Source organism: Balaenoptera borealis, assembly GCF_965194805.1.
Source record: "Balaenoptera borealis genome assembly, chromosome: 1".
In the NCBI taxonomy this organism is placed as follows: domain Eukaryota; kingdom Metazoa; phylum Chordata; class Mammalia; order Artiodactyla; family Balaenopteridae; genus Balaenoptera; species Balaenoptera borealis.
The window spans coordinates 191,886,792-191,909,373 of NC_138860.1; the positions used below are offsets into that span (position 1 = coordinate 191,886,792).

Below are 22,582 nucleotides of genomic sequence, written 5' to 3' on the forward strand. Positions count from 1 at the left end.
GACTCAAATTGGCTGCTCCAGTGTCTTCTGTATGTATATTCAAGAGAGCTTAAATTAAGCCAGGGAACAAGGGCATGTGGATTTAGTAGTCTCACCTTATACAAGGGACCTGCAGAACAGTTTAGGTACTGAGTGGCATTTGGGATTCCAGAGAAGTTACTTATAGTGTGAGTAGGGGTCACTGCTGTCATGGACAGATCAAGGTTTCTGGTGACAAATCCAATAATCAGAGAAGTTTCCCTCTTTTGCAGTAGATCAGAAAATGTGCATAAAAGCAATGTCTGTCCAAGGTAGAGAGGGAGAAAATAAGGTAAGAAGCAATAGTGAGAAAAGGGTATATGGGCCTGGTCCATCTTGGGAAAACTGTCTCATCAGATGCTCTCTGCTTCAATTCCTGGAAATCTTTACTTTCAAGTTGCCAGTTGGTGTGCAGGTCCACTCAGGGCTTGGTGCTTTCTTTAGAGGTGACATGAATCCAGGAGTCCATTCCTTGGAGCTTAGCAGCACAAGGGTTGGTTAGCAGTACCTGATAGGGGCCTTTCCAGTGAGGTCGAAGGGAGTCCTTCTGGAGGTGTCCTTTCCAGTAGGTGAAATCTCCAGGTTGCATGCTGTGAAAACATTACTAAAGTGTGATTACTTTCAATGGAAGCAGTAAGGCCCTTACAATATTGAAGTATATCTCCGTTTATCAGCTGTGGCTCAAAGGAGGCGGGAACCAGGTGCATTGGGCTTCCTGTGACTGTCTCAGAGGGTGAGCGTTTGTGAGTTCCCAAACGGGTGGATCTGAGATTTAGAAGGGCCAACAGTGATGCTTTTGGCCAAGGTATTTGGAGGGTCTCTACAAATTTTGCCAGTTGTGTCTTAATGATGTCATTAATGCATTAGACTAGCCCTGAGGATTGAGGATGGTGAGACAGTGAAAGTGTAAAACCAGCCAGACAGCACAGACCTGTCAAAGTGTTCAACCACTGAAGTTCAGCGGGGGGGTTCCCCAGGTAGAGATGATCTTTCCTAACAGGATCTTAGCCACAGAAGAGGCAGTAGACTGTCTACAAGGGAAAGCTTCAGTCCAGTGAGAAAACATGCAACTCATGACTAAGACATATTTATATCCCTGAGATGGGAGCAGCTGAATAAAATCCCTTTGCCAGGTCTTGAATGGCCCATTAGCAATTTAATGCAGTGCAGACAGGTTTTCCTGGGTTGTGTTTTGGACAGATGGGACAAGCACGGTGGGCGCTTTTCACAGCTTTCTTCGTGTTTCTTCACCAATATTGGTTCATGAACTCTGTCATTTTGCCAGTAGACCAGTGGCTTAAGGCATGTGCAGTGGTCAGTAGTGGGAACTTTAGAATTTCTGGTAGGACCAGATTGTTGTTTGGCCCAAACCAAGAGTTCTGTCTTTTTATCAAGCCAACAGTTACTCAATTTCCAATATTGTTTTTCCTTTTCTGGGGCCAATTGTTGGGCATTTCTAGTCAATGTTTCCAAATTATCATCTGGGGGATATGGGGGATATCCCTTTGGACCATGACAGAGGGTTAGCCATTGGTTCCTTTGAGAGCAGCATTTTTTGGCAGAAATGTCAGCAAGATGGTTTCCTTTAGCTTACAGGGACTCGAGTCTGGAATGCCCAGGGACCTTGCTAGTAGCCAGAGCAGCTGGCAAAAGTATGGCATCTAATAAATTTTAGACATGAGAGCCATTTTAAATTTTATTCGCATCAGAGGTTAGTAAACCTTGCTGTTTTGATAACGTCCCAAAGTCATGGGCTACCCCAAGGGCATACCGGCTGTGGGTATAAATGTTGGTGGTCTTGCCGTTGGCTAAAGTACAAGCCCTAGTGAGAGCATATAATTCCACCTTTTGGGCTGAAGTAGCCAAAGTTATACTGCCTTGATGACTTCAAGAGGAGTTGCGACAGCAACCCCACAAGGTGTTTACCTTTTTCATCTTTTAGATAGGAACTATTAGTAAACCATGAAAAATCTACATTGGTTAGAGGAATTTCCTGTGAACTATTGCAGGGAGTCAAAAGGTGATGTGTCAGTGTTAAGCAGTCTGGAAGAGTTTTGTCAGCAGTGGGGAGAGGAACAGCAGGGCTGAGGTTATTACAGCAAGAAAGAGTTGTGTGAGGAGCAGCTAGCAAGAGGGTCTCACAGGAGTGCGATGCGAATTCAGGAGAGCTTCTACCGCACGGGGTGCAAAGACGGTTAGAGGGAATCCCATGATTACTTTTTTGGTGGCCTTAACTAAAAGGGCAGTGGCAGGAGTGGCTCTGAGACCAGGGGGCTGTCCCCATGGCACAGGGTCCAGCTGTCGGCTGTAGTAGCCGATTGGGTCGATGATGGTCCCTGTGTTTGGGGTGAGTACTCCAAGGGCGTTCCCCTCCTTCTCACATACAAAGGGAAAGAAAGGAAGCTCACAATTAGGATGTCTAAGGGCAGGGGCCCTTATTAAGCTTTTCTTTAAGGCTCCGAAGTTTATGTCATCCTGATCGCCCCCAAATAATAGGATCCGGTTTGTTGTTTTTTATAAAACATGCAGGGGCTGGGCCATAAGAGAGAAATTTGGAATCCAGTTTTGACAGTAGCCAGCTAGCCCAAAACACCTCGTAATTGGGCTGAGTTTTAGATTTGGGGAAGTTGAGGGTACCATGAAGCCTACCTGTATCTAAAGGTAGCCTCATTCTAAGATCCGGTGGCCTAAATATTGAACCTGAGTTTGAGCAAACTGCAGTTTTTCCTTGGAGACTTTATGTCCCTTTAAGGCTAAAAGGTTTTAACAGGTGAATGCTGTCCTCCTGTGAAGTTTTAGAGGAGAGTAGAGAAGCAAACCATCCATATATTGTCATAAAGTAGAGCCTGCAGAAAACTGCATTGTCCAGGTCAGCCTTTAAGGTTTGAAAAGTAAGAAGGACTTTCAGGGACGTCCCTGGCGGTCCAGAGGTTAAGACTCTCCATGCTTCCACTGCAGGGGGCGCGGTTCAATTCCTGGTCCGGGAACTAAGATCGCACGTGCTGAGCACGGCCAAAAGAATTTTTTTTTTTTTTTTTTTTTTTTTTTTTTTAAAAAGAAGAAGAAGGACTTTCAGTAAAACCCTTAAGCATTTCTGTCCAGGTGTACTGTTCTTTCCCAAGTGAAAGCAAAAAGATACAGAGTAGCTTTATCAAGGGGAATGCTAGAGAACGCAGTGCATAGGTCAATTACAATGAGATTCTGCTTTTAGTAGGAATGGATGCTAGTCGCATATGCGGGTTAGGAACAACAGGGTGCCAGGGATAACGGTGTCACTTATTCCGGTTTCTGGACAAACCTCCATCCTCAGCCGCTGGGTTTTCTCACGGGCAAAGCAGGGTGTTACGGGGACTAGAACAAGGGATAATGAGGCTGCGGCTTTGAAATCTTCTGTTATGGGCTTGATGCCTTGAAGGACCTCTTTATTTAATTATAAGGTACTGATTAATTCTGGGGAGAAGTTTTGAGGGATATGTTTGAATCTTAATAGGAGGAGCACTGGATTCTGGGTATTTCAGTTGGAGATTTTGCCCATAAGGAAAGTGGTAGCTGATCCATTGGTGACAAGTGACTAGTGAGTGTCCTTGAAATCACCTCTAATGCATCTGAGACAGAGCAAGTAAAAGATATCGAGGGTCATTCAGTTCCCTGCTTGGCTATTTTGATGGCTACTGTCAAATTCTAGAACTATTTCCCCCTTTCAGGAGAAAGAAATTCCAGCATGGTATTTTCCTAAGAAATCTCTGCCCAATGATTGAATAAGGATGAAGGAGCCTAAGGAGAAAACAGTGTGTGTCTCTCAAAGGGCCCAAACAAAAGGGAACGGGTTCCGAGACGGGGATCTTTTGGGATCCGTTAAAACCCCCACTGTTTGAACTGTGTAGCACTCCAAGGCAGGGCTGCTGTATAGCAGTGCGGTTGCGCACCAAGAGCATAGCTGTGCTGTCAGTGAGGACACAGAGATTCATTCCCCATCCGGAGGGTCGTTTCTCCGAGCCGATTAAAAGGGAGGCTTGGGAAGAGCCCCCTGTAGTTCCTCAGAGCCTGGCCGGTGGGGTTAGGAGGACATTGGAAAGGTTGCTTAGAGGGCTGAAGGTGCCTGCGGTGCTTAGGCTTTAATTGTCTTCTTTTCCAGTGTCCTGGCTTTTTGCAGTAATAGCAGAGACCAAGAGGGTTTTGGTTTTGTTTGGCGGGGAGGGTGGGGCCTCCATTTGTTGAATTGTCTAGGGTGCAAACGAGCTGATTTACCAAATTAACCAAACCTGGAGTGGACAGAGTTTCCCATTCCATCCTGGTCCTTTTTTATTTTTTTTTAAATTTATTTATTTATTTTTGGCTGCGTTGGGTCTTCGTTGCTGCGCGCGGGCTTTCTCTAGTTGCGATGGGCGGGGGCTGCCCTTCCTTGTGGTGCTCGAGCTTCTCATTGGGGTGGCTTCTCTTGTTGCGGAGCACGGGCTCTAGGTACGCAGGCTTCAGTAGTTGTGGCACACGGGCTCTAGAGCGTAGGCTCAGTAGTTGTGGCGCACCGGCTTAGTTGCTCCGCGGCATGTGGGATCTTCCCGGACCAGGGCTCGAACCCACGTCCCCTGCATTGGCAGGCGGATTCTTAACCACTGCGCCACCAGGGAAGTCCCCATCCTGGTCCTTTTAACTGAAAGAGAATCCCCATTCAGCCCGTTAATGAACACAGAGTTAAAGGCAACCCAAGCAGATTCAACATCCAAAAGAAGACCAGAGTTTTCTTTAAAGACAGTCTGAAGACAACTACAATGGCTGTGTACAGGTTTTATAGGTTTTTGCATGCAAAGCCTGAATTTTGTTCCAGTCATCATGCTTAGGAATACCTTTTGAAACTCTTCAGCGAAAATTTCTGGCAAGTTCTTGGATTTCCTGCTAACAGTCAGGGTTTGTTTTTCTAAATCCCTTTCAGGATTTTCCCATCAGGCAAGTTTCAATCCAGTGTTGGGCCTGACCTTCACCAGCAAGCATGTGGACTAATTGATATAAATCTGAGAAGCCAGGCTGATAGGTTTATAAGTGGATAAGTTCTTCAGCAAACCCATGGCGGTCCTCAGTTACTTTGGGAAAATCTTCGACTATAGCTCAAAGTTCAGCTTTAGTCCAGGCAACATAAGTAACTAGGGATTTAGCATCTGGACCCCTAGAAGGCTTAGCTTTAAAAGGGCGGGACTTAAAAAGTTCAGGGGAGGGGGAAACAGGGAGAGGTTTGGAGAAAAAGGGGAGTTCAGCAAGAGGGTTAGGAGGGGGTGGAGGACCCAGAGGAGGTGAGGATGGGCAGAAGGGGAGGGAAGGTGGCGCAGGGGCACAAGGGGGAGGGGGGAGGGGAGAGAGGCTTCAGAAGCCGTTTTGTCTTCTTTCAGTTTGTTCGCCTCTCTTAGTCTAGGAATGGTATTTTGTAAAGAGGCAGTTTTAGAGTCCTGGATGTGTTTGGAAGCTCCAAGGTACCAATTAAAATAAGCATCGCATTCAGTCTGTTTAGTTTTAGAGCCGTGGCTTTCTAATTTGTTTCTGAGAGAAACAAGTTTGGAGAGGTTGAAAGTTCCCCATAATGGCCCTTGGTATTCTGAAGTATTTGGGATTAAGTCAGTCTATTTAGTTTAAAATGTGCATGAGGAAGGACCATAGTTTTTAAACATAACACCAGCCAGGGTCCCCGAAGGAGGGTGCCCTTAGAGCATTTAGGTGACTAGGGTCCCATTTCTTAGAGCTTTTCTCAAGAGCAAAAGAAAAATCCCTAAATAGCCTGATTCCAGTGGAATTTTACCAAAATTCTAGCACACTTCCAATAGGGGGAACAAATGAGTGAGTACTCACCAAAAGGACAAAGCCTTCCCAAAAAGAAAAAAAGCAGATCCCAAATAAAGTCAGAGCACTCAACCAGAAGGAGGGAGCTTGATCGGAGGGGAGGCTTCCTGGCCCAGAAGGAGGAGGGCTCTCACTGCCGGGAGGGGAAGGGAGCGGGGCACGGGGCACGGGCGGCTGTCACACGGGGGTCCAGGGTCCATCTCCTCCAGAACCCACTTCTGGACACCATGCGATGTCAGCCTTAAAAATAAAATAGCCAGTTGTTTTTGCCAGCAAAATGAGCTTATTCCAGAATGGCAGGGGAATTGCAGTTCGGGACATGCAAACTGGTGAAAGCGTAGGTGAGTCTGAGGACAAAGGAGAGAGAGAAACCTTATTTTATAGAGAAAAGGGGCAGTTGGGAGGGGCTGCTTTGAACCTAAGTCCATTGGAGGAAAGCGAGGGTTTGGGGTGGTCACAGCATCTCGTTGGCTGGGCTGTTACTGGACCGGGAGAAAGTCTCCCTTCTGCTGCTGGGGCAGCCGAATCTGCCGCTCCCTGCCCGGATGAAGGAAGTCCATGCCTGAGACCCTCCCTGCAGGGCCCCCGGCTCCATTTTAGATGGGTTTCTCTTCACTGATTTGCACAGGGTATTGTCCCTTCTTTTAATCAGTTTGAGGGGTATTTTTGATTCATCTATAAACTCTCAATAAGCTACCTTTGAATAGCTAAATCATAGTTCCCTGACCAGGGATCGAACCCAGGCCCTCAGCAGTGAAAGCGCTGAGTCGTAACCACTGGACCACCAGGGAATTCCCATAGCCCTTTTTTTGAAGGGTTTTAAAATATACAGCTTCAAACTTTTGTCAGTCATCTTAGTTTTCCTTAAACAGTTTTGGAGGGTTTTTTTTTTTTTTAATAATAAAGGATTTTTTTCCACACGAGATTACTGTGTCCTTATGTCTAGAATGATCTCACCACCAATCATAATGTCTATGCCCTGCATTTAAAAAAAGTAAATATCTGAAATGCCTAAAGCAGTGCTTGACTGAAGGGTACTCAAGGCTCGAATTGCTAAGTTCCCAGTTTCCTGGCTGCCCTCCTGCCCCACATGCATCTCTCTTACAACCTTGGCATTTAGGAAACCCCAGCGATCACCCCCCAGAATACGAGTCTGTTCCATCCGTAGTCACTGGCCCCACCTTCTCAGCAGCGCTCTCCCCGCTCACCCTTTTACGTCCCTCAGTTAAGCACAAAAGTTTCCGGAGTCCCGTCCGTTCAGCCTGACGGTCCTTCCTGTGCTCGTCCTTTCTGTCCTGCCCACTGATGGTGACCCTCCTGCTAGAGGCGTAAGGACAGGCACGGGCCACAGGATGGGTGCAGTGCTGATGCTGAAAAGCTGGGGGAGGGGGCTGTTTGGGGCGGCTCGGGGAGCGGGGTCAGGGGTGTGTGTGTCTGCGTCACATCTGGTGCTTTGAGGATGCCTGCACTCAATGTCAAGTCACCAACGAGATGCACAAGTGCGGACACAGGATGGTGTTTGCTTGGGATTCCTCCCTGATAGGAGGTTTGCAAAGCCATGGGGCAGGTGGGTTGCCTCACAGTGAGTCTAGGTAGAGAAGGGAACCTGGAACCCAGCCCAGGGCACAGTCAGGGCCGGACGGGAAGGCGGCCCGAGGCAGGAAGGGGCCCAGGAGGTCAGGACCATGAGGTGTACGTTGCACTCAGCCTCATGGAGGTCAGTGGTGGCCTGTGACCTTGGCCAAGGGGGCAGCTGAGAAACGGGATGGGAGCTGGAGATGGAGGCAGGGTCAGGGGAGGCTCCTCAGGCTTTTCTGGAGTGTGTGTGTTGTGTGAGTGTGTGACCCTGTGAGTGTATGAGTGTGAGAGTGTGTGTGTGTTGTGAGTGTGTACGAGTGTGAGAGTGTGTATGTGTGTGAGTGTGTGTTGTGTGTGAGTGGGTTTATGTGAGTGTGCGTGTCAGTGTGTGTGAGTGTGTATGAGTGTGTGTGAGTTTCAGTGTGTGTGTGTGAGTCTGTCAGTGTGTGTCAGTGTGTGTTACTGTGTGAGTGACTGTGTGAGTTTGTGTGTGAGCGTGAGTGTGTATGAGAGTGTGTGAGTGTGTGTGAATGTGTGTGAGAGTGTGCGAGTCTGTGTGAGTGAGGGTGCATGTGCGTGTGTGTTGATGGGGTGATGGGGTCAAGAGAAGGGGCAGGCTGGCTCTGGTGCAGTTCAGCTGTGGTGGGGACGGGCACCTGCAGTGTGCTGGGGCTGCTGGAAGGAAAGGCAGGAGAGGGGCCGGGCCGGCCAGTGGCCAGGTCACCACTGCACTCAAGGAGGATCGTGACTCGTGCTGGAGAGGCCTTTCCCACTGTCGCATCCTCGGTGCTTCCCCGGCTCTAGATGCCCTCGATGCCCACTGTCGTGCGCACCCAGTGTTTGCCAGCTCGGCGCACACGCTGCCCGCTGTTGAAGCATCGTGCTGCCCGACCCCCAGTCGTGATCATATACTGCAGTGTGACGTTCTCATGCGCTGTGTCCCTTCTGGACAGAATTAGAAGCTCCATTGTGGACAGTTGTAGGCTTCTCCAGGCTGCTGAGCGAGCGTGAGAGGCTCTCTTGAAGTATTGATCGTTGCTCACTCCACTCAGGATTCTGTAAAGCAAGGGGTTTCCTGAAGTGTTCAGGTTCTGGTGGAAAATCCTTTGACTCACTAGTACAGCCTCTTTAGATTGATGTTTTTATCTCGTGATAAACTTTGGGTTTCGTTTCAAACCACTAACTAACTGCTCCAAGTATGATTCATGCTGGGGGGCTGGCAGACCCCAGCAAACCTTCACTCCGAGCTCCAGCTGCAACTGGAAGGCCAGAGGGCGGGGACAGCACCGGGGACCCTGCAGCGTCAGAACCCACAGACCTGCCACGTACGTGGAAGTGGGCTGCGAACATCCCTCAACCCTCTACGGAGATCCTGCAGATAAAACAAAAATGTGTTTTCTTTCAGATTTTGCCAGTTTCCACAAGAAATTGTTCTTCAAATGGTGGAGAGATGTCGGATAAGAAAACTACAGTTGCTCGCTCACCAGTATATGATTGCCAGTAAAATCGAGTTCTACGTTAGCGAGAGCCTGCCTGAATATTTCGCACCATATCAAGCAGAGCGGTTTCGAAGGCTTGGGTAAGAATGAAATTAAACACGTATGGTGGGGACTTTTAGCCTAATTCTACCTCAGAGCAATTAAACACTAAGGAATCGCCCTTGCCCTTGGCGCTGTCTCACGTACTTGCGTGCGGGTGGAGGTCACACCACTTCTGAACCCTGCCTGGTGCTGAGTGTGCTTACCGAGCAGTGTTCCTGTCGGTCGTATTCAGGCCACTTTTCAGCTGCAGAGCTTATCTGAAGAGAGCTATTTAGAATTTGACTGCTGGGCTTTATTCCCTAGGGTTTTTCATTCCAAACCTAACTTTCCTTGAAACCTGCGGAGCTCAGTGGGCACCGAAGGCAGCGTATTTCCACATCAACGTGATTCCAGAGTTGTGTTTTTTCTTTCAGCTACGTCTCTCTCTGTGACAATGAGAAGACAGGTTGCAAAGCCCGGGAACTAAAATCGGTTTATGTGGATGCAGTAGGACAGTTTCTTAAGCTGATTTTTCACCAAAACCATATCAACAAGTACAATGTGTATAATCAGGTGAGACACATGGGCCCTCCCCTTGGTGACACCCCTGCCCCGCCCCCTGCTTTGTGGCATCTCAGACTCCTCCTTTAAGGTGGTGTCTGTGGGAGAGTGCTAAGCTCCCTGGAGCTGCACGCTCCGATTCAGAGCCACCGGCCACGTGCGGCTGTGCACGCTGGGAGCGTGGCTGGTCCACGTGCGTGGGCTGCATGTGTGACCCAGGCTCAGTTACACAAGGAGAGGGGGATGTTTTGGATACATTAGCTTTAAATATATTGGTAAAATCAAAAAATCAATTTTAAATGTTTCTTTCACTGTGTCGACTAGAAAATTTTAAATTACATATGTGGCTTGCATTATATCGGGTTGGCCAAAAAGTTTGTTGGGGTTTTTCCGTAACATCTCATGGAAAAAATCCAAACAGACTTTTTGGCCAGCCCAGTATTTTTGTTGGACAACACTGTTCTACATAAACCCACTAAACTCTTACGAGATAAATCCCCTGCTGGAAATCGAGAATGCGGGTTAATGACGCATGCAGTCCAGAATCTCTCTAGCTCCCTCTGTCCCTTTCTTTTTATTTTTTTGGCATAAAGAATATAGTGGAAATCAACTGTGTCCAAAGCAGTCTTGTTAATTAGCACAAGTATTTACAGCACTCCCTGCCCCCTCCAAGAGGAATGCAAGCATTCCAACAAGTCAGAGCTTTTTGCTGAGCAAGTGAGCTGAAGGAGAGTTCTGAGACAGTCATGTTGCCTGGTCTGTATATGACAGCAGAATTCTGAGCCTTTTCCCTCCTCCACCCCATCTGTGTATTCACCAGTAACTCCTCAGTTTTCAGTTCAGCAACCGTGATTCTCAAGGAAGGGGGTACGGGAAGGCGGCTCCTCCCCGTCAAATGAGAATCAGTGCCTTGGACAAACCAAGCTATGTTAACGTGGGTTTTCATTTCATTGTCTAATTTACCACGATCATGTAGATGTGACCCCATCCTTAACCTTGAGTGGATGGTTCAATATAAAGCTGGGTTAAAACTTCGGAGGTTTTTTAGCTATATTGTTTTAACATCCTTTAAACATTAAAATACCCTCTTGGTTCAGCATTAGAACATTAACTTCTGTAATCTATACAAGTCATTAATAATTGTGTATTAGCGTGAGATTTTACAATTGAAGCATCTTGCCGTGCATCATCCCGTTTTACGACAGCTTGGCTCAGAGTTTGTTATAACGGGGTTAAGTCATGTCAAACATTTTATGCTTAATTTCTGTTGATTAACTCTTTCTTAGGTTGCTTTGGTTGCAATAAATATCATTGGAGACCCTGCAGACTTCAGTGATGAAAGCAATATTGTAAGTTTGGGAAGTTTCATTCCTGAAGAGGGACGTTTATTTCTAACAAGAGGGGATCGTTTATTTTTGTCACAAAAGTATCATCCTAAAAATCCTCACAAAACTATCTGGTGAACAGCTAGCAGATAATTTTCAGCAGCTGCTGTATTAAACTTTACTCGAGAATTTTAGTTGTCCCTCCAGGACACTAGGATCATTGAAACTCCCTGACTGACACCTTTATGTCAGATCATCCCTGTTTTATGTTGTTCCTTTTCTCTCTGAGATACTAAGCATAACTTTTTCCCCCAAAGACCTCTAGAGAGAAGCTGATTGATCATTATCTAGGGCACAACACAGAGGACCCAGCTCTCGAAGGAACTTGTTCTGGGTAAGAGCCCCGCCCACCCGAGGCAATACATTTCTGTAATTTTCCTTGGAATCATGAAAGTGCAAGTCAGCTCCAAAGAAAGGATCCTGGACCTGGGGGCCTCTACATTCAGTCTGGAGCCGAATAAGCCACTGATGGGATTGTCTTAAATACACTGCAGATTAAGGTCGCTGTTTTATTTAGCACATCTTCATTCACTGCCCTTCAGAGATGACTTCATTTCTTATATGTTCTGGTATTACTAGACAGTTCCTCAAATGCATTCAGATAAAAGATCTGTCAGCCATCCTTTGGTATTTTGGTGGCACAGGCAAATTCATAGGTAAGAATCGAAGTATTAATTGACCCAGGTTACCAGTTACCCCAAAGTTCATCTTATATCTGCTTTAAAACCTCATTCCTTAAGGGAGTGAGAACTGCATGTCACATCAGTTTCTGTAAGTTCCTCTCCACACTCGTCACGTGGACAGTTGTACAGACTTCGCTATCTTGCTGACTCTTTAGCAAGTCAGGCGTGGAGGGCAAGGCCAAGGGCACGGCACTTTACACCCTCTGTCCCTAGGTGCCCCTCTGGGACAGAGTCCTTCAGCACCCTTGTCATGTGCCTGCTGTTTATTAAAGCAGGGGGACCCCTTCCACAGGCGCCCGGCCTAAAGAGAAAGGAATTCAAAACAATACCCAGGTCCCCTTTTCTGATGGCAACTTCCCAATAGCAAAAAGATAAGATGCTTAGATGTTAGTAGACGGTTGACATTTGCCCATGACCTGTGGTGTATTTCCACGCTCACACGCACATGGCCAGAACTGCTGGCTCTTCCGTTTGCATCAAACGTGGGGTCAATTCTCTGTGCCGTTGCTCGGAGCCACTGGGTGGTGCTGAGTATGGCACACTGGAGTGGAGGCCGTGCTTACAGTTTCGTGTATAAAAAGTTACGGTGCAGGGTGACCCATCCCACCTACACAAGTTCCACCTCAGTCCCCAGCCCGGATCCTTCCTGCCTGCTGGAGTCCTCACCTTGCCAGATGGGGGTGAGAAGCATGGGGGGGAACGCTGACGGCAGGTACGTCTCCACTTCCTTCAGCATCGTGGAGGTGCTACCCCCGGCTTTGCCCTTGGTGAACAGGGACCAGGGACGACTAAGCTCATTTACCGGGTTTAGTATCTCCAAGAAAAGCCCTCTGGGGAATTGTGGTTTCTATTTAAATCAGTACTTTATCAAGTTAGCCATGGGGGACAGTAAACTGCAGTTTCTTGTCCTGCCCCACCCCCCCCCACGCCCCCCCGGCCAGGGTTTTCCTGAAGGTAGAGGGAGGTCTTGAAAGGTTGTGGGCAGCGCCCAAGGCTGAGTCCACAGGCGCCGCTGGGGCATCGTGGAAAGTGGGCGCTGCCGATGCCTGGGCATTGCAACATCATTTCGTCCTTCGTAGGGTTTTTATACTGTAAAGAAGTCTTGGTTTCACCTCTGGAACTTCAAGGCAGAGTGAGTTAGACTTGAGAGTGTGGTGTGTATTTAGGTAAAAAGAGTCAACGGATCTTGGAAGCACAGAAACGTGCTCTTGTTCAGTCATCACTGAGACGAACGGAGATGCTCACAGCCGCCGTGTCCGTGTGCCCGCTGCTGTGCCCGCAGCTGCCTGAATCAAGGCGTGGGGGAAGGGGGTCCCGGCTGCTTTTGAAAGGCGATGTGGTCCCCCGTCCTGTTTGAATATATTGTTAATCAACCAAACTTTTATGACAAATAATCTCTTTAATGAGATTCCCTGTGTGCAAGGACACCCAAGGCGAAGCTAACAACAGGCGTCTTCCTGCCTCTGATGCAGCAGATTGGGAGACTCTGAACCGTGTCCCCTAACGCTTCTGTCAAGTAGTTAGAATGGCGTCCTGGTTCTAAACGTCAGGCCCAGAAGAAAGCTGCTGGCCGGTTATAGAATTGGGAGGAAAGAGGGAGGCGATGCGTAATCTGAAACAGGTTATTCAGATCACATTTAGGTCATTTATTCTGGGAAGGATTTCTCTGATCTCCTGCAGGACTGGATGGTGATGTCCTACGATCAGACACTTTGAGGTACAAGCCCAGTGGTAGCAGTTCTCCATCTCTAATGCTCGTCGCCATTACTGTGGCGTGAAATGCAACCCTGGACTCGGCCTGGGCCACCAAGCCAGCCTCTGCAGGGCTGGGGCCTGGTCACGGCTGGCTTTGGTTTTGGTTTTCCCACGTCTGCAAATGATGCACGTGCTCTGTCCCGTCCCTGCGCCCAGAGCAGAGCCCTGCACGGTCTGCACTCGGAATTTCTGCCAAACGAGTGAATGAGCGCACTGAGGGGGGCTCAGATGCCCCGAGTGCATATAATTCATGGTCAAGAGCATACGCTGTGGGGTCAGCAAGACCTGCCTGCACTTGCTGTGTGACCCTGAAGCCCGTTACTGACTTCTCTGAGCCTCTGCTTTCTCAGCCGGAAATGCTCCGGAACGGGTGGGGGGTGAGACCTTTCCAGACTGTCTGTGTCTTCAGCACTGAGCACGGGGCCCACTCTCCCCCTGCAGCGTCACGTAGATTGAAACTGGCTCTAAAGTACCCTTTCCTTTCCTTTAGGAAGTCTGACTATATTTCCCCACTAGATGACTTGGCCTTTGACATGTACCAGGATCCGGAAGTGGCACAGATTATCCGTAGGTTAGATGAGAGGAAGCGCGAGGCGGCCCAGAGGGAGCGCTATGACGACGCCAAGATGCTCAAGCAGGCCATTGCCGACCTGCAGAAGGTACTGCCTGCGGGGAAGGCGGCGGCTCCGTGTCTAACTGCCCTGGTTCCCGCTCAGCAAATGGCAGGCCTCTGAAGGCTGCGGGGTTAGCGTGGGTTCAGGGGCGTCAGCACAGGAAGGACAGCAAGAGCACACACCCCTGCAGAGCCCTCCTCGGGGCCGTGTGCCGCCCGTGGCCGCAGGAAACATAGGATGTTTAAACTACCGTGAGCTCGCAGGTGGCGGTGGCCCGTTCCCGCCATTCCCCGTGCCGTCCCCCTCTGCCCCCGACATGGAGCTGGTCACCCACACTGTCCTCGAAGTGTTCCTTTAAAGCCGCCTTTGCACCTTGCGTGAGCGGGTCGGCCGTGTGCTTCAGGTCGGGGAGCGGCTGGGCCGGTACGAGGTGGAGAAGCGCTGCGCTGTGGAGAAGGAGGACTACGACCTGGCCAAGGAGAAGAAGCAGCAAATGGAGTGCTACCGCAGCCGGGTGTACGGGCAGCTGCGGCTGCACGAGCTGGTGGGCGCCGAGCTGGTGGGTGCCGGGGGCCTGCACCTGGGGCCACGAGGGAGGGCGGCCGCGTGTGTTGCAAAACGGAGGACTTGGTCAGGCTCAGGCCACAGCAGTGACAGGTAGCTGCAGCCCGCGGGCCCGTATCGTAGGCCTGGCCTTGACGCACTCTTGCAGGAGGATTTGCAGAGGCGGAGACAGGGCAGGTCGGGTGGGAAGGCTTCCCGGCGGGCCACTGCATCTCTCCTGTTGGCAGCCCTGCCCACGCGGTCCCCGGGAGTGCAGAGAGAGAGCACCACCCTGGCGGCTCGGGCTGGGTGGGGCGGGTCTCATGTCCAGAGCCCACGTTCCAGGCTGGGACACAGGCCCGGCACCCAGAGGGCAGTGCAGGGAGTGCAGCCTCTGGCACTCGCTGCCAGGCCCCGGGCTCCGTTCCTCCGTCCAACTCTGTGGTCTCGGACTCATTCCTTGGCCTCTTTGTGCCTCAGTTTCCCCATCCCATCCACGGGGGTGAGAACAGGGAGCCCCAGATGCGGTCGTCTGCCCGGAGCGCTTGCTCCTGGCCCAGCACGTGACCACCGCTGAGTCGGTTGCACTCGTTCAGGTGACACAAAGTGGCCCGCTTTGCAGACACAGAGTGACCAGCACAGGCCTCTCGGGTCCAGCCCGAGTGCTCCCTGCCCGCCTGTGGCCTCCCCGCCACAGCACCCCGTGCACGGACGCTCACGGCCACGCTGGTGTTTTGGTACAGGTGTCACTTGAGTGGTCCACACAGTAGCCATCCAGAGACAGTCGGGGGCAGTGACATGGCTATGGGACCTCGTCAGTGTGGGTTTCCCCCCTGCCTTCCCAAACTAGCGCTCCCCTGGGGGAACAAGGGGTGGGTCTGGTGGGGCAGTGACACTGGGGATTGAATGGCCTGTTTCTCCCCAGATACGGAGGCCTCTGGACTTGCCCCTCCAGCCCCTGGTCTGTTCCAGCAGCCCTTGCCACCAGCAGCCCGCGCTCACACTGCCACAGCCAGAAGAAAGGGGGACAGAAAACCAGTTTGCAGACCCTTTCCTTCACGAGAAGCCTTCATCGCATCCCCTGGACATTTCTCCTCAGCATTGTGTGGTGGACCGGTCACCCCCCGCCGCAGACCCTCCTCCCAAGACCCATGTAGGTAACTCATGTTCACGCTGTGGGCAGTTCATTCCACATGTATGTAGTGGGGACCCGCATCATGCCGGGTGCTTTCCCGGGACAAGGGATGTATCAGGGTACAAAACAGTGACAGCGTTACCCGCGCTGCATCAAGGAGAGGGGCAGAAAAGCTGCGGCCGGAACATCAGCCAATGGCTGAGACACACTTCATCCACTGAGCCTCTGCTTTTCTCTTTGCAAAGATGTACAAACATCTGCTTAAAGGGTGGTTTCCAGGAATAAATGAGACAGTATTCGTCAGGTTCCTACCCTGGCATGACCTTAGTAGAGCCTCGGTGCAAGTCATACACAGTTACCGTACCTGTTAGAACCTCCTGTGTGGCACGGGACAGAAAACCTTGTTCAAACTGGGGGTTATTGGCGTTTATAACTGGGAATTTTAAGAGGTCACGTGGGTTCCAGGGTTGGTTTGATTCCTGTCTTGCGAGTCTGTTTTCTGTGGTTCTGAGACGCCCTCTTGGAAGGCTGGGCCCGTCATGTGACCTCAGCTTCAGGTCTGTACGCTGTGCCATCTGGGGGGAGCGTGCGTCCCATTCTAAGCAGTCCCCGAGTTAACCCTGCTTAGATCGGCCTCAGTCACCTGCCACCTCAGGAGCAGTGACGAGGACCAGAGGGGACAAAGGTGCCGACTGGCCTCTTAGGGCCTCCCTGGAACCCCTGCTGTGCGTGGCCACGTGGCCAGTAGACCCTGGGGAGGAAGGAAGGATGCCAGGCGGGCACAGGCAAGTGCCGACAGCAGCCAGAGGCCCAGGAAAGCTGGAGAGGCCCACAGCTGCCTCGTGCCGCTGGCTCTCCCAGGGCGCGTCTGTGAGCACTGCCGTCCTCCCTCTCCCTCAAGTGATATCTTGTCTGCAACTTAATTGTTATGTTGCACACCTCAATCTAAAAGTACTCTAATTTCTCCTTTTTTAGTACCTCAAAGTGTTTTGTTTTACAAGTGTGAGTACATTTTAAAAGATGAGAAACTGAATCTTACATGTGTTGTACACCCAGTTAAGACCTCAGCAAGTATTAAGTATGAATAAACAGTCCTCCTTGTCTGTTCAGTGTCACCGTGATGCTTGCCTTAGAAAGTGACTCTGGAATTGCTCTTTCTGCCCTCAGTTACCTGGAAGTCTGCGACGTGTTTACTTGTTTAATGTGTATCTGTCTCCCCCTGAGAACGAGGCCTGTCGAGGGCAGGGAGTCTGTCTTCCCATTGCTCTGCGTGGGTCACCAAGAGCAGAGCCCGGGAAATGTCTGCTGAAGCGTGCAGACAAAGGTGGCGTAAGGATCTGGAGCTTTGGCTGCCTGTGTTAGTTCAAGGCTGCTGGATACTGGATGCGTTTAAAATGAGGCTTGATAGTTATTTCTCAGAAATAAACTAATAAACTAAGAAAATGCCAAAGGTCTTGCCAGAAAAAAACTGTAATGACTTTTACTGTGGTGACCTACTGTCAGCTGAACTGAAATCACTAGTTGTAAATAGTAATCGCGGCAGAATCTACATTGCTTGTTTATTAGGTCTGTAGTAAGTTTAGAAGGGAATAAAACCCCTGATCTAATTTTTTTTCCAATTACACCCTATTGTATAAATTATTCTAACTTGATAAGACTGATATTTAGCAAAATACCATCATTCTGACCAGGTAAGTCCCAAGCAGTGAGCCCACGGGTGTAGACGGGGGGGTCAGCACACGGGGAGGATCCTGCACCGAGCCCAGCAGCCGCCCTGTCCTCCCGCAGCTCGAGTCCCTGCCCTACGATGAGCGGCCCCTTCCCGCGACCCGCAAGCAGCCTGGGGCAGTGGCCGCGGAGCCAGAGAGGAGGGACACAGACAGCGGCGAGCCTCCCAGGGCGGGCACCGCGGGCGAGCCTGAGCCTCTAACAGAGAAGGCCTTGCGCGAAGCCAGCTCCACCGTGGACGTGCTGGGAGAGGCCTTGGTAAGAACAGAAGCTCGTATAAACAGCCTGCAAACAACGGGCAGGGGCGGGCGGCTCCACAGGGCTCCCAGGCTTGCTGGTCCTGATGCTGCAACTGCCCTTTGTCCTCACTGTTCAATGGCAAAGCCTTTTGATAGTTACTCCTTATGTGAAGCAGCACAAGCATAAGCTAGAATTTCAGATTTCATGACAAGTATCCATTTAAGCCTGGGCCTCCTTTGTGGTGTTGACAGGGCTGGGGTCCAACACCAGCTCCTGCCTGAGAGCACTGCCAGCTCCAGGGAAGAGGACAGCAGAGCAAACAAAACTTGAGCGTGTCACCAGCCTCAAAAGATTCTTGTGCTGGAACTTTTAATACGTTCCATGTTGTAACATAAACTTAAATTTTGCACGTTAGGAGGAGTATTTCTCCAAATACACGTACCTGGTGGGTGGAGATCCTGTTATTAGAAAAGCTGTGTCTTGGTTTAGAACAAACCAAGGCCGGGGGTGCAGGGCGCAGGCTGCCAGGACGGCTGGGGCTGCTGGGGAGGGGGCGTGGCCAAGCGCCCCCTCTGAGGGGCCGGCTCCCGCCCTCCCAGGTGGCCGGGGCCTACTCCAAGACATGGTCGCACCGGGAGGACGCGCTGCTCGCCCTGTATAAACAGCTGATGGATGCACCGGCGGCAACCCCAAAGGAAGACCTGAAGAGCACGCTGAGGGCGGCCGTATTCCTCATCAGGAGAGCCATCCGAGACATCGTGACCCCAGTGAGTCCCTGCCCGCCCCTCAGGGGCCCCCGTGTCTGCCAGAGAGCTGCCGGGATGTCCCCAGGAGGTCAGGGTAGCCCGAGAGGCAGCCTGGTCCCCAGTACTGTTGTCACCTAGCATGTGGTGTCACTAGGAATGAAGCTCTCGAGGAAGGAATGTGGTCACTAAGGAGTCTGAGGTCTGTCCCCGTGGGCCGTGCCCTCTGGTCCCGTGTGCACAGAGGCTTGGCCACGACGACTGATACATGCCCCTTTATGTTTTTGTTCTTCATGACACCTGAGGAGCTTGGGAGTTACCACTGACTTCTCCTGACCCTGAAAGGGCCTTAAGAATGAACATCCCGCAATTACACTGTCGTCTGCATTCACACAGGAGCTCATGCAGTTCAGCGGTAATATCAGATATTTGGCTCATGGAGAGATGTCGGGGACTTTATGACACGTGGGAGATAAGAGCCCGTGCCTTCTGTGTGCAGGGAACTGTGCTCACAGAGCAGTTTTCAGTTGGCCATTTCCAGTCCTTCCGACAGCGTGTAGTTTTCAGCGTAACGTTCATGTTTATAACTAATAGTAAATTTCATGTTTTCTTTTGGTGGAATTCAGAGTGGCTCATCTGTTTTTATCACTTTTTTCTTAGGTCTTTCAGGCATCTTTGAAATTGTTGAAAATGATAATCACACAATATATTCCTAAACATAAACTGGGTAAGCTTGAAACAACTCACTGTGTGGAAAGGACCATTCCTGTTCTGCTCACAAGAACTGGAGATTCTTCTGCTCGCCTCCGTGTTATAGCTTCCAATTTTATTCAGGTATGAACTTCACCACAAAATTTGAAACCATAAATAATAAACATATAACTACAGATACTTGACTTTCTTAATACCTTACAAGATCCTGTCTACCCGAAGCCTCTTAGATAGCCTCAACCACCAGAGGGCAGATGGCAGAAGCAAGAAAAACTATAATCCTGCAGCCTGTGGAACAAAAACCACATTCACAGAAAGACAAACAAGATGAAAAGGCAGAGGGCTATATACCAGATGAAGGAACAAGATAAAACCCCGGAAAAACAACTAAATGAAGTGGAGATAGGCAACCTTCCAGAAAAAGAATTCAGAATAATGATAGTGAAGATGATCCAGGACCTCGGAATAAGAATGGAGGCAAAGATCGAGAAGATGCAAGAAATGTTTAACAAACACCTAGAAGAATTAAAGAACAAACAAACAGAGATGAACAATACAATAACTGAAATGAAAACTACACTAGAAGGAATCAATAGCAGAATAACTGAGGCAGAAGAACAGATAAGTGACCTGGAAGACAGAATGGTGGAATTCACTGCTGCGGAACAGACTAAAGAAAAAAGAATGAAAAGAAATGAAGACAGCCTAAGAGACCTCTGGGACAACATTAAACGCAACAACATTCACATTATAGGGGTCCCAGAAGGAGAAGAGAGAGAAAGGACCAGAGAAGATATTTGAAGAGATTATAGTTGAAAGCCTCCCTAACATGGGAAAGGAAATAGCCACCCAAGTCCAGGAAGCGCAGCAAGTCCCATACAGGATAAACCCAAGGAGAAACACCGAGACACATAGTAATCAAATTGGCAAAAATTAAAGACAAAGAAAAATTATTGAAAGCAGCAAGGGAAAAATGACAAATAACATACAAGGGAACTCCCATAAGGTTAACAGCTGATTTCTCAGCAGAAACTCTACAAGCCAAAAGGGAGTGGCATGATATACTTAAAGTGATGAAAGGGAAGAACCTACAACCAAGATTACTCTACCTGGCAAGGATCTCATTCAGATTTGATGGAGAAATCAAAAGCTTTACAGACAAGAAAAAGCTAAGAGAATTCAGCACCACCAAACCAGCTCTACAACAAATGCTAAAGGAACTTCTGTAAGTGGGAAACACAAGAGAAGAAAAAGACCTACAAAAACAAACCCAAAACAATTAAGAAAATGGTCATAGGAACACACATATCGATAATTACCTTAAACGTGAATGGATTAAATGCTCCAACCAAAAGACACAGGCTTGCTGAATGGATACAAAAGCAAGACCCATATATATGCTGTCTACAAGAGACCCACTTCAGACCTAGGGACACATACAGACTGAAAGTGAGGGGATGGAAAAAGATATTCCATGCAAATGGAAATCAAAAGAAAGCTGGAGTAGCTATACTCATATCAGATAAAATAGACTTTAAAATAAAGAATGTTACAAGAGACAAGGAAGGACACTACATAATGATCAAGGGATCAATCCAAGAAGAAGATACAACAATTATAAATATATATGCACCCAACACAGGAGCACCTCAATACATAAGGCAACTGCTAACAGCTATAAAAGAGGAAATCGACAGTAACACAATAATAGTGGGGGACTTTAACACCTCACTTACACCAATGGACAGATCATCCAAAATGAAAATAAATAAGGAAACACAAGCTTTTAATGACACAACAGACCAGATAGATTTAATTGGTATTTATAGGACATTCCATCCAAAAACAGCAGATTACACTTTCTTCTCAAGTGCGCACAGAACATTCTCCAGGATAGATCACATCTTGGGCCACAAATCAAGCCTCAGTAAATTTAAGAAAATTGAAATCATATCAAGCATCTTTTCTGACCACAACGCTATGAGATTAGAAATGAATTACAGGGAAAAAAACGTAAAAAACACAAACACATGGAGGCTAAACAATACGTTACTAAATAACCAAGAGATCACTGAAGAAATCAAAGAGGAAATCAAAAAATACCTAGAGACAAATGACAAAGAAAACACAACAATCCAAAACCTATGGGATGCAGCAAAAGCAGTTCTAAGAGGGAAGTTTATAGCTATACAAGCCTACCTAAAGAAACAAGAAAAATCTCAAGTAAACAATCTAACCTTACACCTAAAGGAACTAGAGAAAGAAGAACAAACAAAACCCAAAGTTAACAGAAGGAAAGAAATCATAAAGATCAGAGCAGAAATAAATGAAATAGAAACAAAACAATAGCAAAGATCAATAAAACTAAAAGCTGATTCTTTGAGAAGATAAACAAAATTGATAAGCCATTAGCCAGACTCATCAAGAAAAAGAGGGAGAGGACTCAAATCAATAAAATTAGAAATGTAAAAGGAGAAGTTACAACAGACACCGCAGAAATACAAAGCATCCTAAGAGACTACTACAAGCAACTCTATGCCAATAAAATGGACAACCTGGAAGAAATGGACAAAAAAAAAAAAAAGATCCTGTCTACCCAAGAGCATCATAGATTATCCTTAGTGATTCACCGCCATATTTTCCTTATGTTCTAAACCAGGTAAATGTTGCCTTAAACATGATTAAAATGTACAGTTTGCTTTTTCTAGTGTTTTTCTTATTCAGCGTACGCTATTAATTTTTTTAATAAATAAAAATCTATGGAGAATTAAATCAGAATAGAAAAATGGGGTACAAGAAAAATGTATAATGGTCTTGATCTAAATATTTTTATTCTTTGAGTAGACACGCCTCCTGTAGCCTGGGCGCTGGGGGAAGCTAAGATAGAAGTGAGCATTTAAGAGTTTGGGGCACACCACACTGTGCGGCTTGTGGGATCTTGGTTCCCCAACCAGGGGTCAAACCCAAGCCACCGTGGTGGGAGTGCCAAGTCCTGGCCACTGGACCACCAGGGAATTCCCAGCCCCAGGGAATATTAATCAGCATGAGCTCTCCTGGAGGTCCCTGTCTTGGCATCGAGACCCAGCTTCACCCAACAGCCTGCAGGCTCCAGTGCTGGAACATCTCAGGCCAAACAACCAGCAAGAAAGGAACACAGCCCTACCCATTAGCAGACAGGCTGCCTAAAGTCATACTAAGCTCAGAGACACCCCAAAACACACCTCTTGACACAACCCTGCTCACCAGAGGGACAAGACCCAGCTCCACCCACCAGGGGGCAGACACCAGGAGCAGGAGCAACTACCACCCTGTAGCCTGCGAAAGGAGACCACAAATACAGTAAATTAGAAGAGAAGACAGAAATATGCTGCAGACAAAGGAGCAAGGTAAAAACCCACAAGAACAACTAAATGAAGAGGAAATAGGCAGTCTACCTGAAAAAGAATTCAGAGTCATGGTAATAAAGATGATCCAACATCTCAGAAAAAGAATGGAGGCACGGATGGAGAAGATACAAGAAATGTTTAACAAGGACCTAGAAG

General features: G+C 48.6%; 1 protein-coding gene across 2 annotated transcripts in view; it reads left to right on the forward strand.

Moving 5' to 3' along the window:
- The window catches only part of CEP104 (centrosomal protein 104), a 50,774-nt gene that overhangs the window by 7,899 nt on the left and 20,293 nt on the right, over window positions 1-22,582 (forward strand). Inside the window, exons 3-12 of one of the 2 annotated variants that reach the window (XM_082353378.1) lie at window positions 8,828-9,001; window positions 9,377-9,515; window positions 10,790-10,852; window positions 11,146-11,222; window positions 13,817-13,985; window positions 14,344-14,499; window positions 15,409-15,636; window positions 17,407-17,604; window positions 18,186-18,353; window positions 18,990-19,163. In XM_082353378.1, the coding sequence (XP_082209504.1) occupies window positions 8,828-9,001; window positions 9,377-9,515; window positions 10,790-10,852; window positions 11,146-11,222; window positions 13,817-13,985; window positions 14,344-14,499; window positions 15,409-15,636; window positions 17,407-17,604; window positions 18,186-18,353; window positions 18,990-19,163 (1,546 nt within the window). The remainder of the gene's footprint in view (window positions 1-8,827; window positions 9,002-9,376; window positions 9,516-10,789; window positions 10,853-11,145; window positions 11,223-13,816; window positions 13,986-14,343; window positions 14,500-15,408; window positions 15,637-17,406; window positions 17,605-18,185; window positions 18,354-18,989; window positions 19,164-22,582) is intronic. The other variant, XM_082353379.1, reaches the window with a different exon arrangement.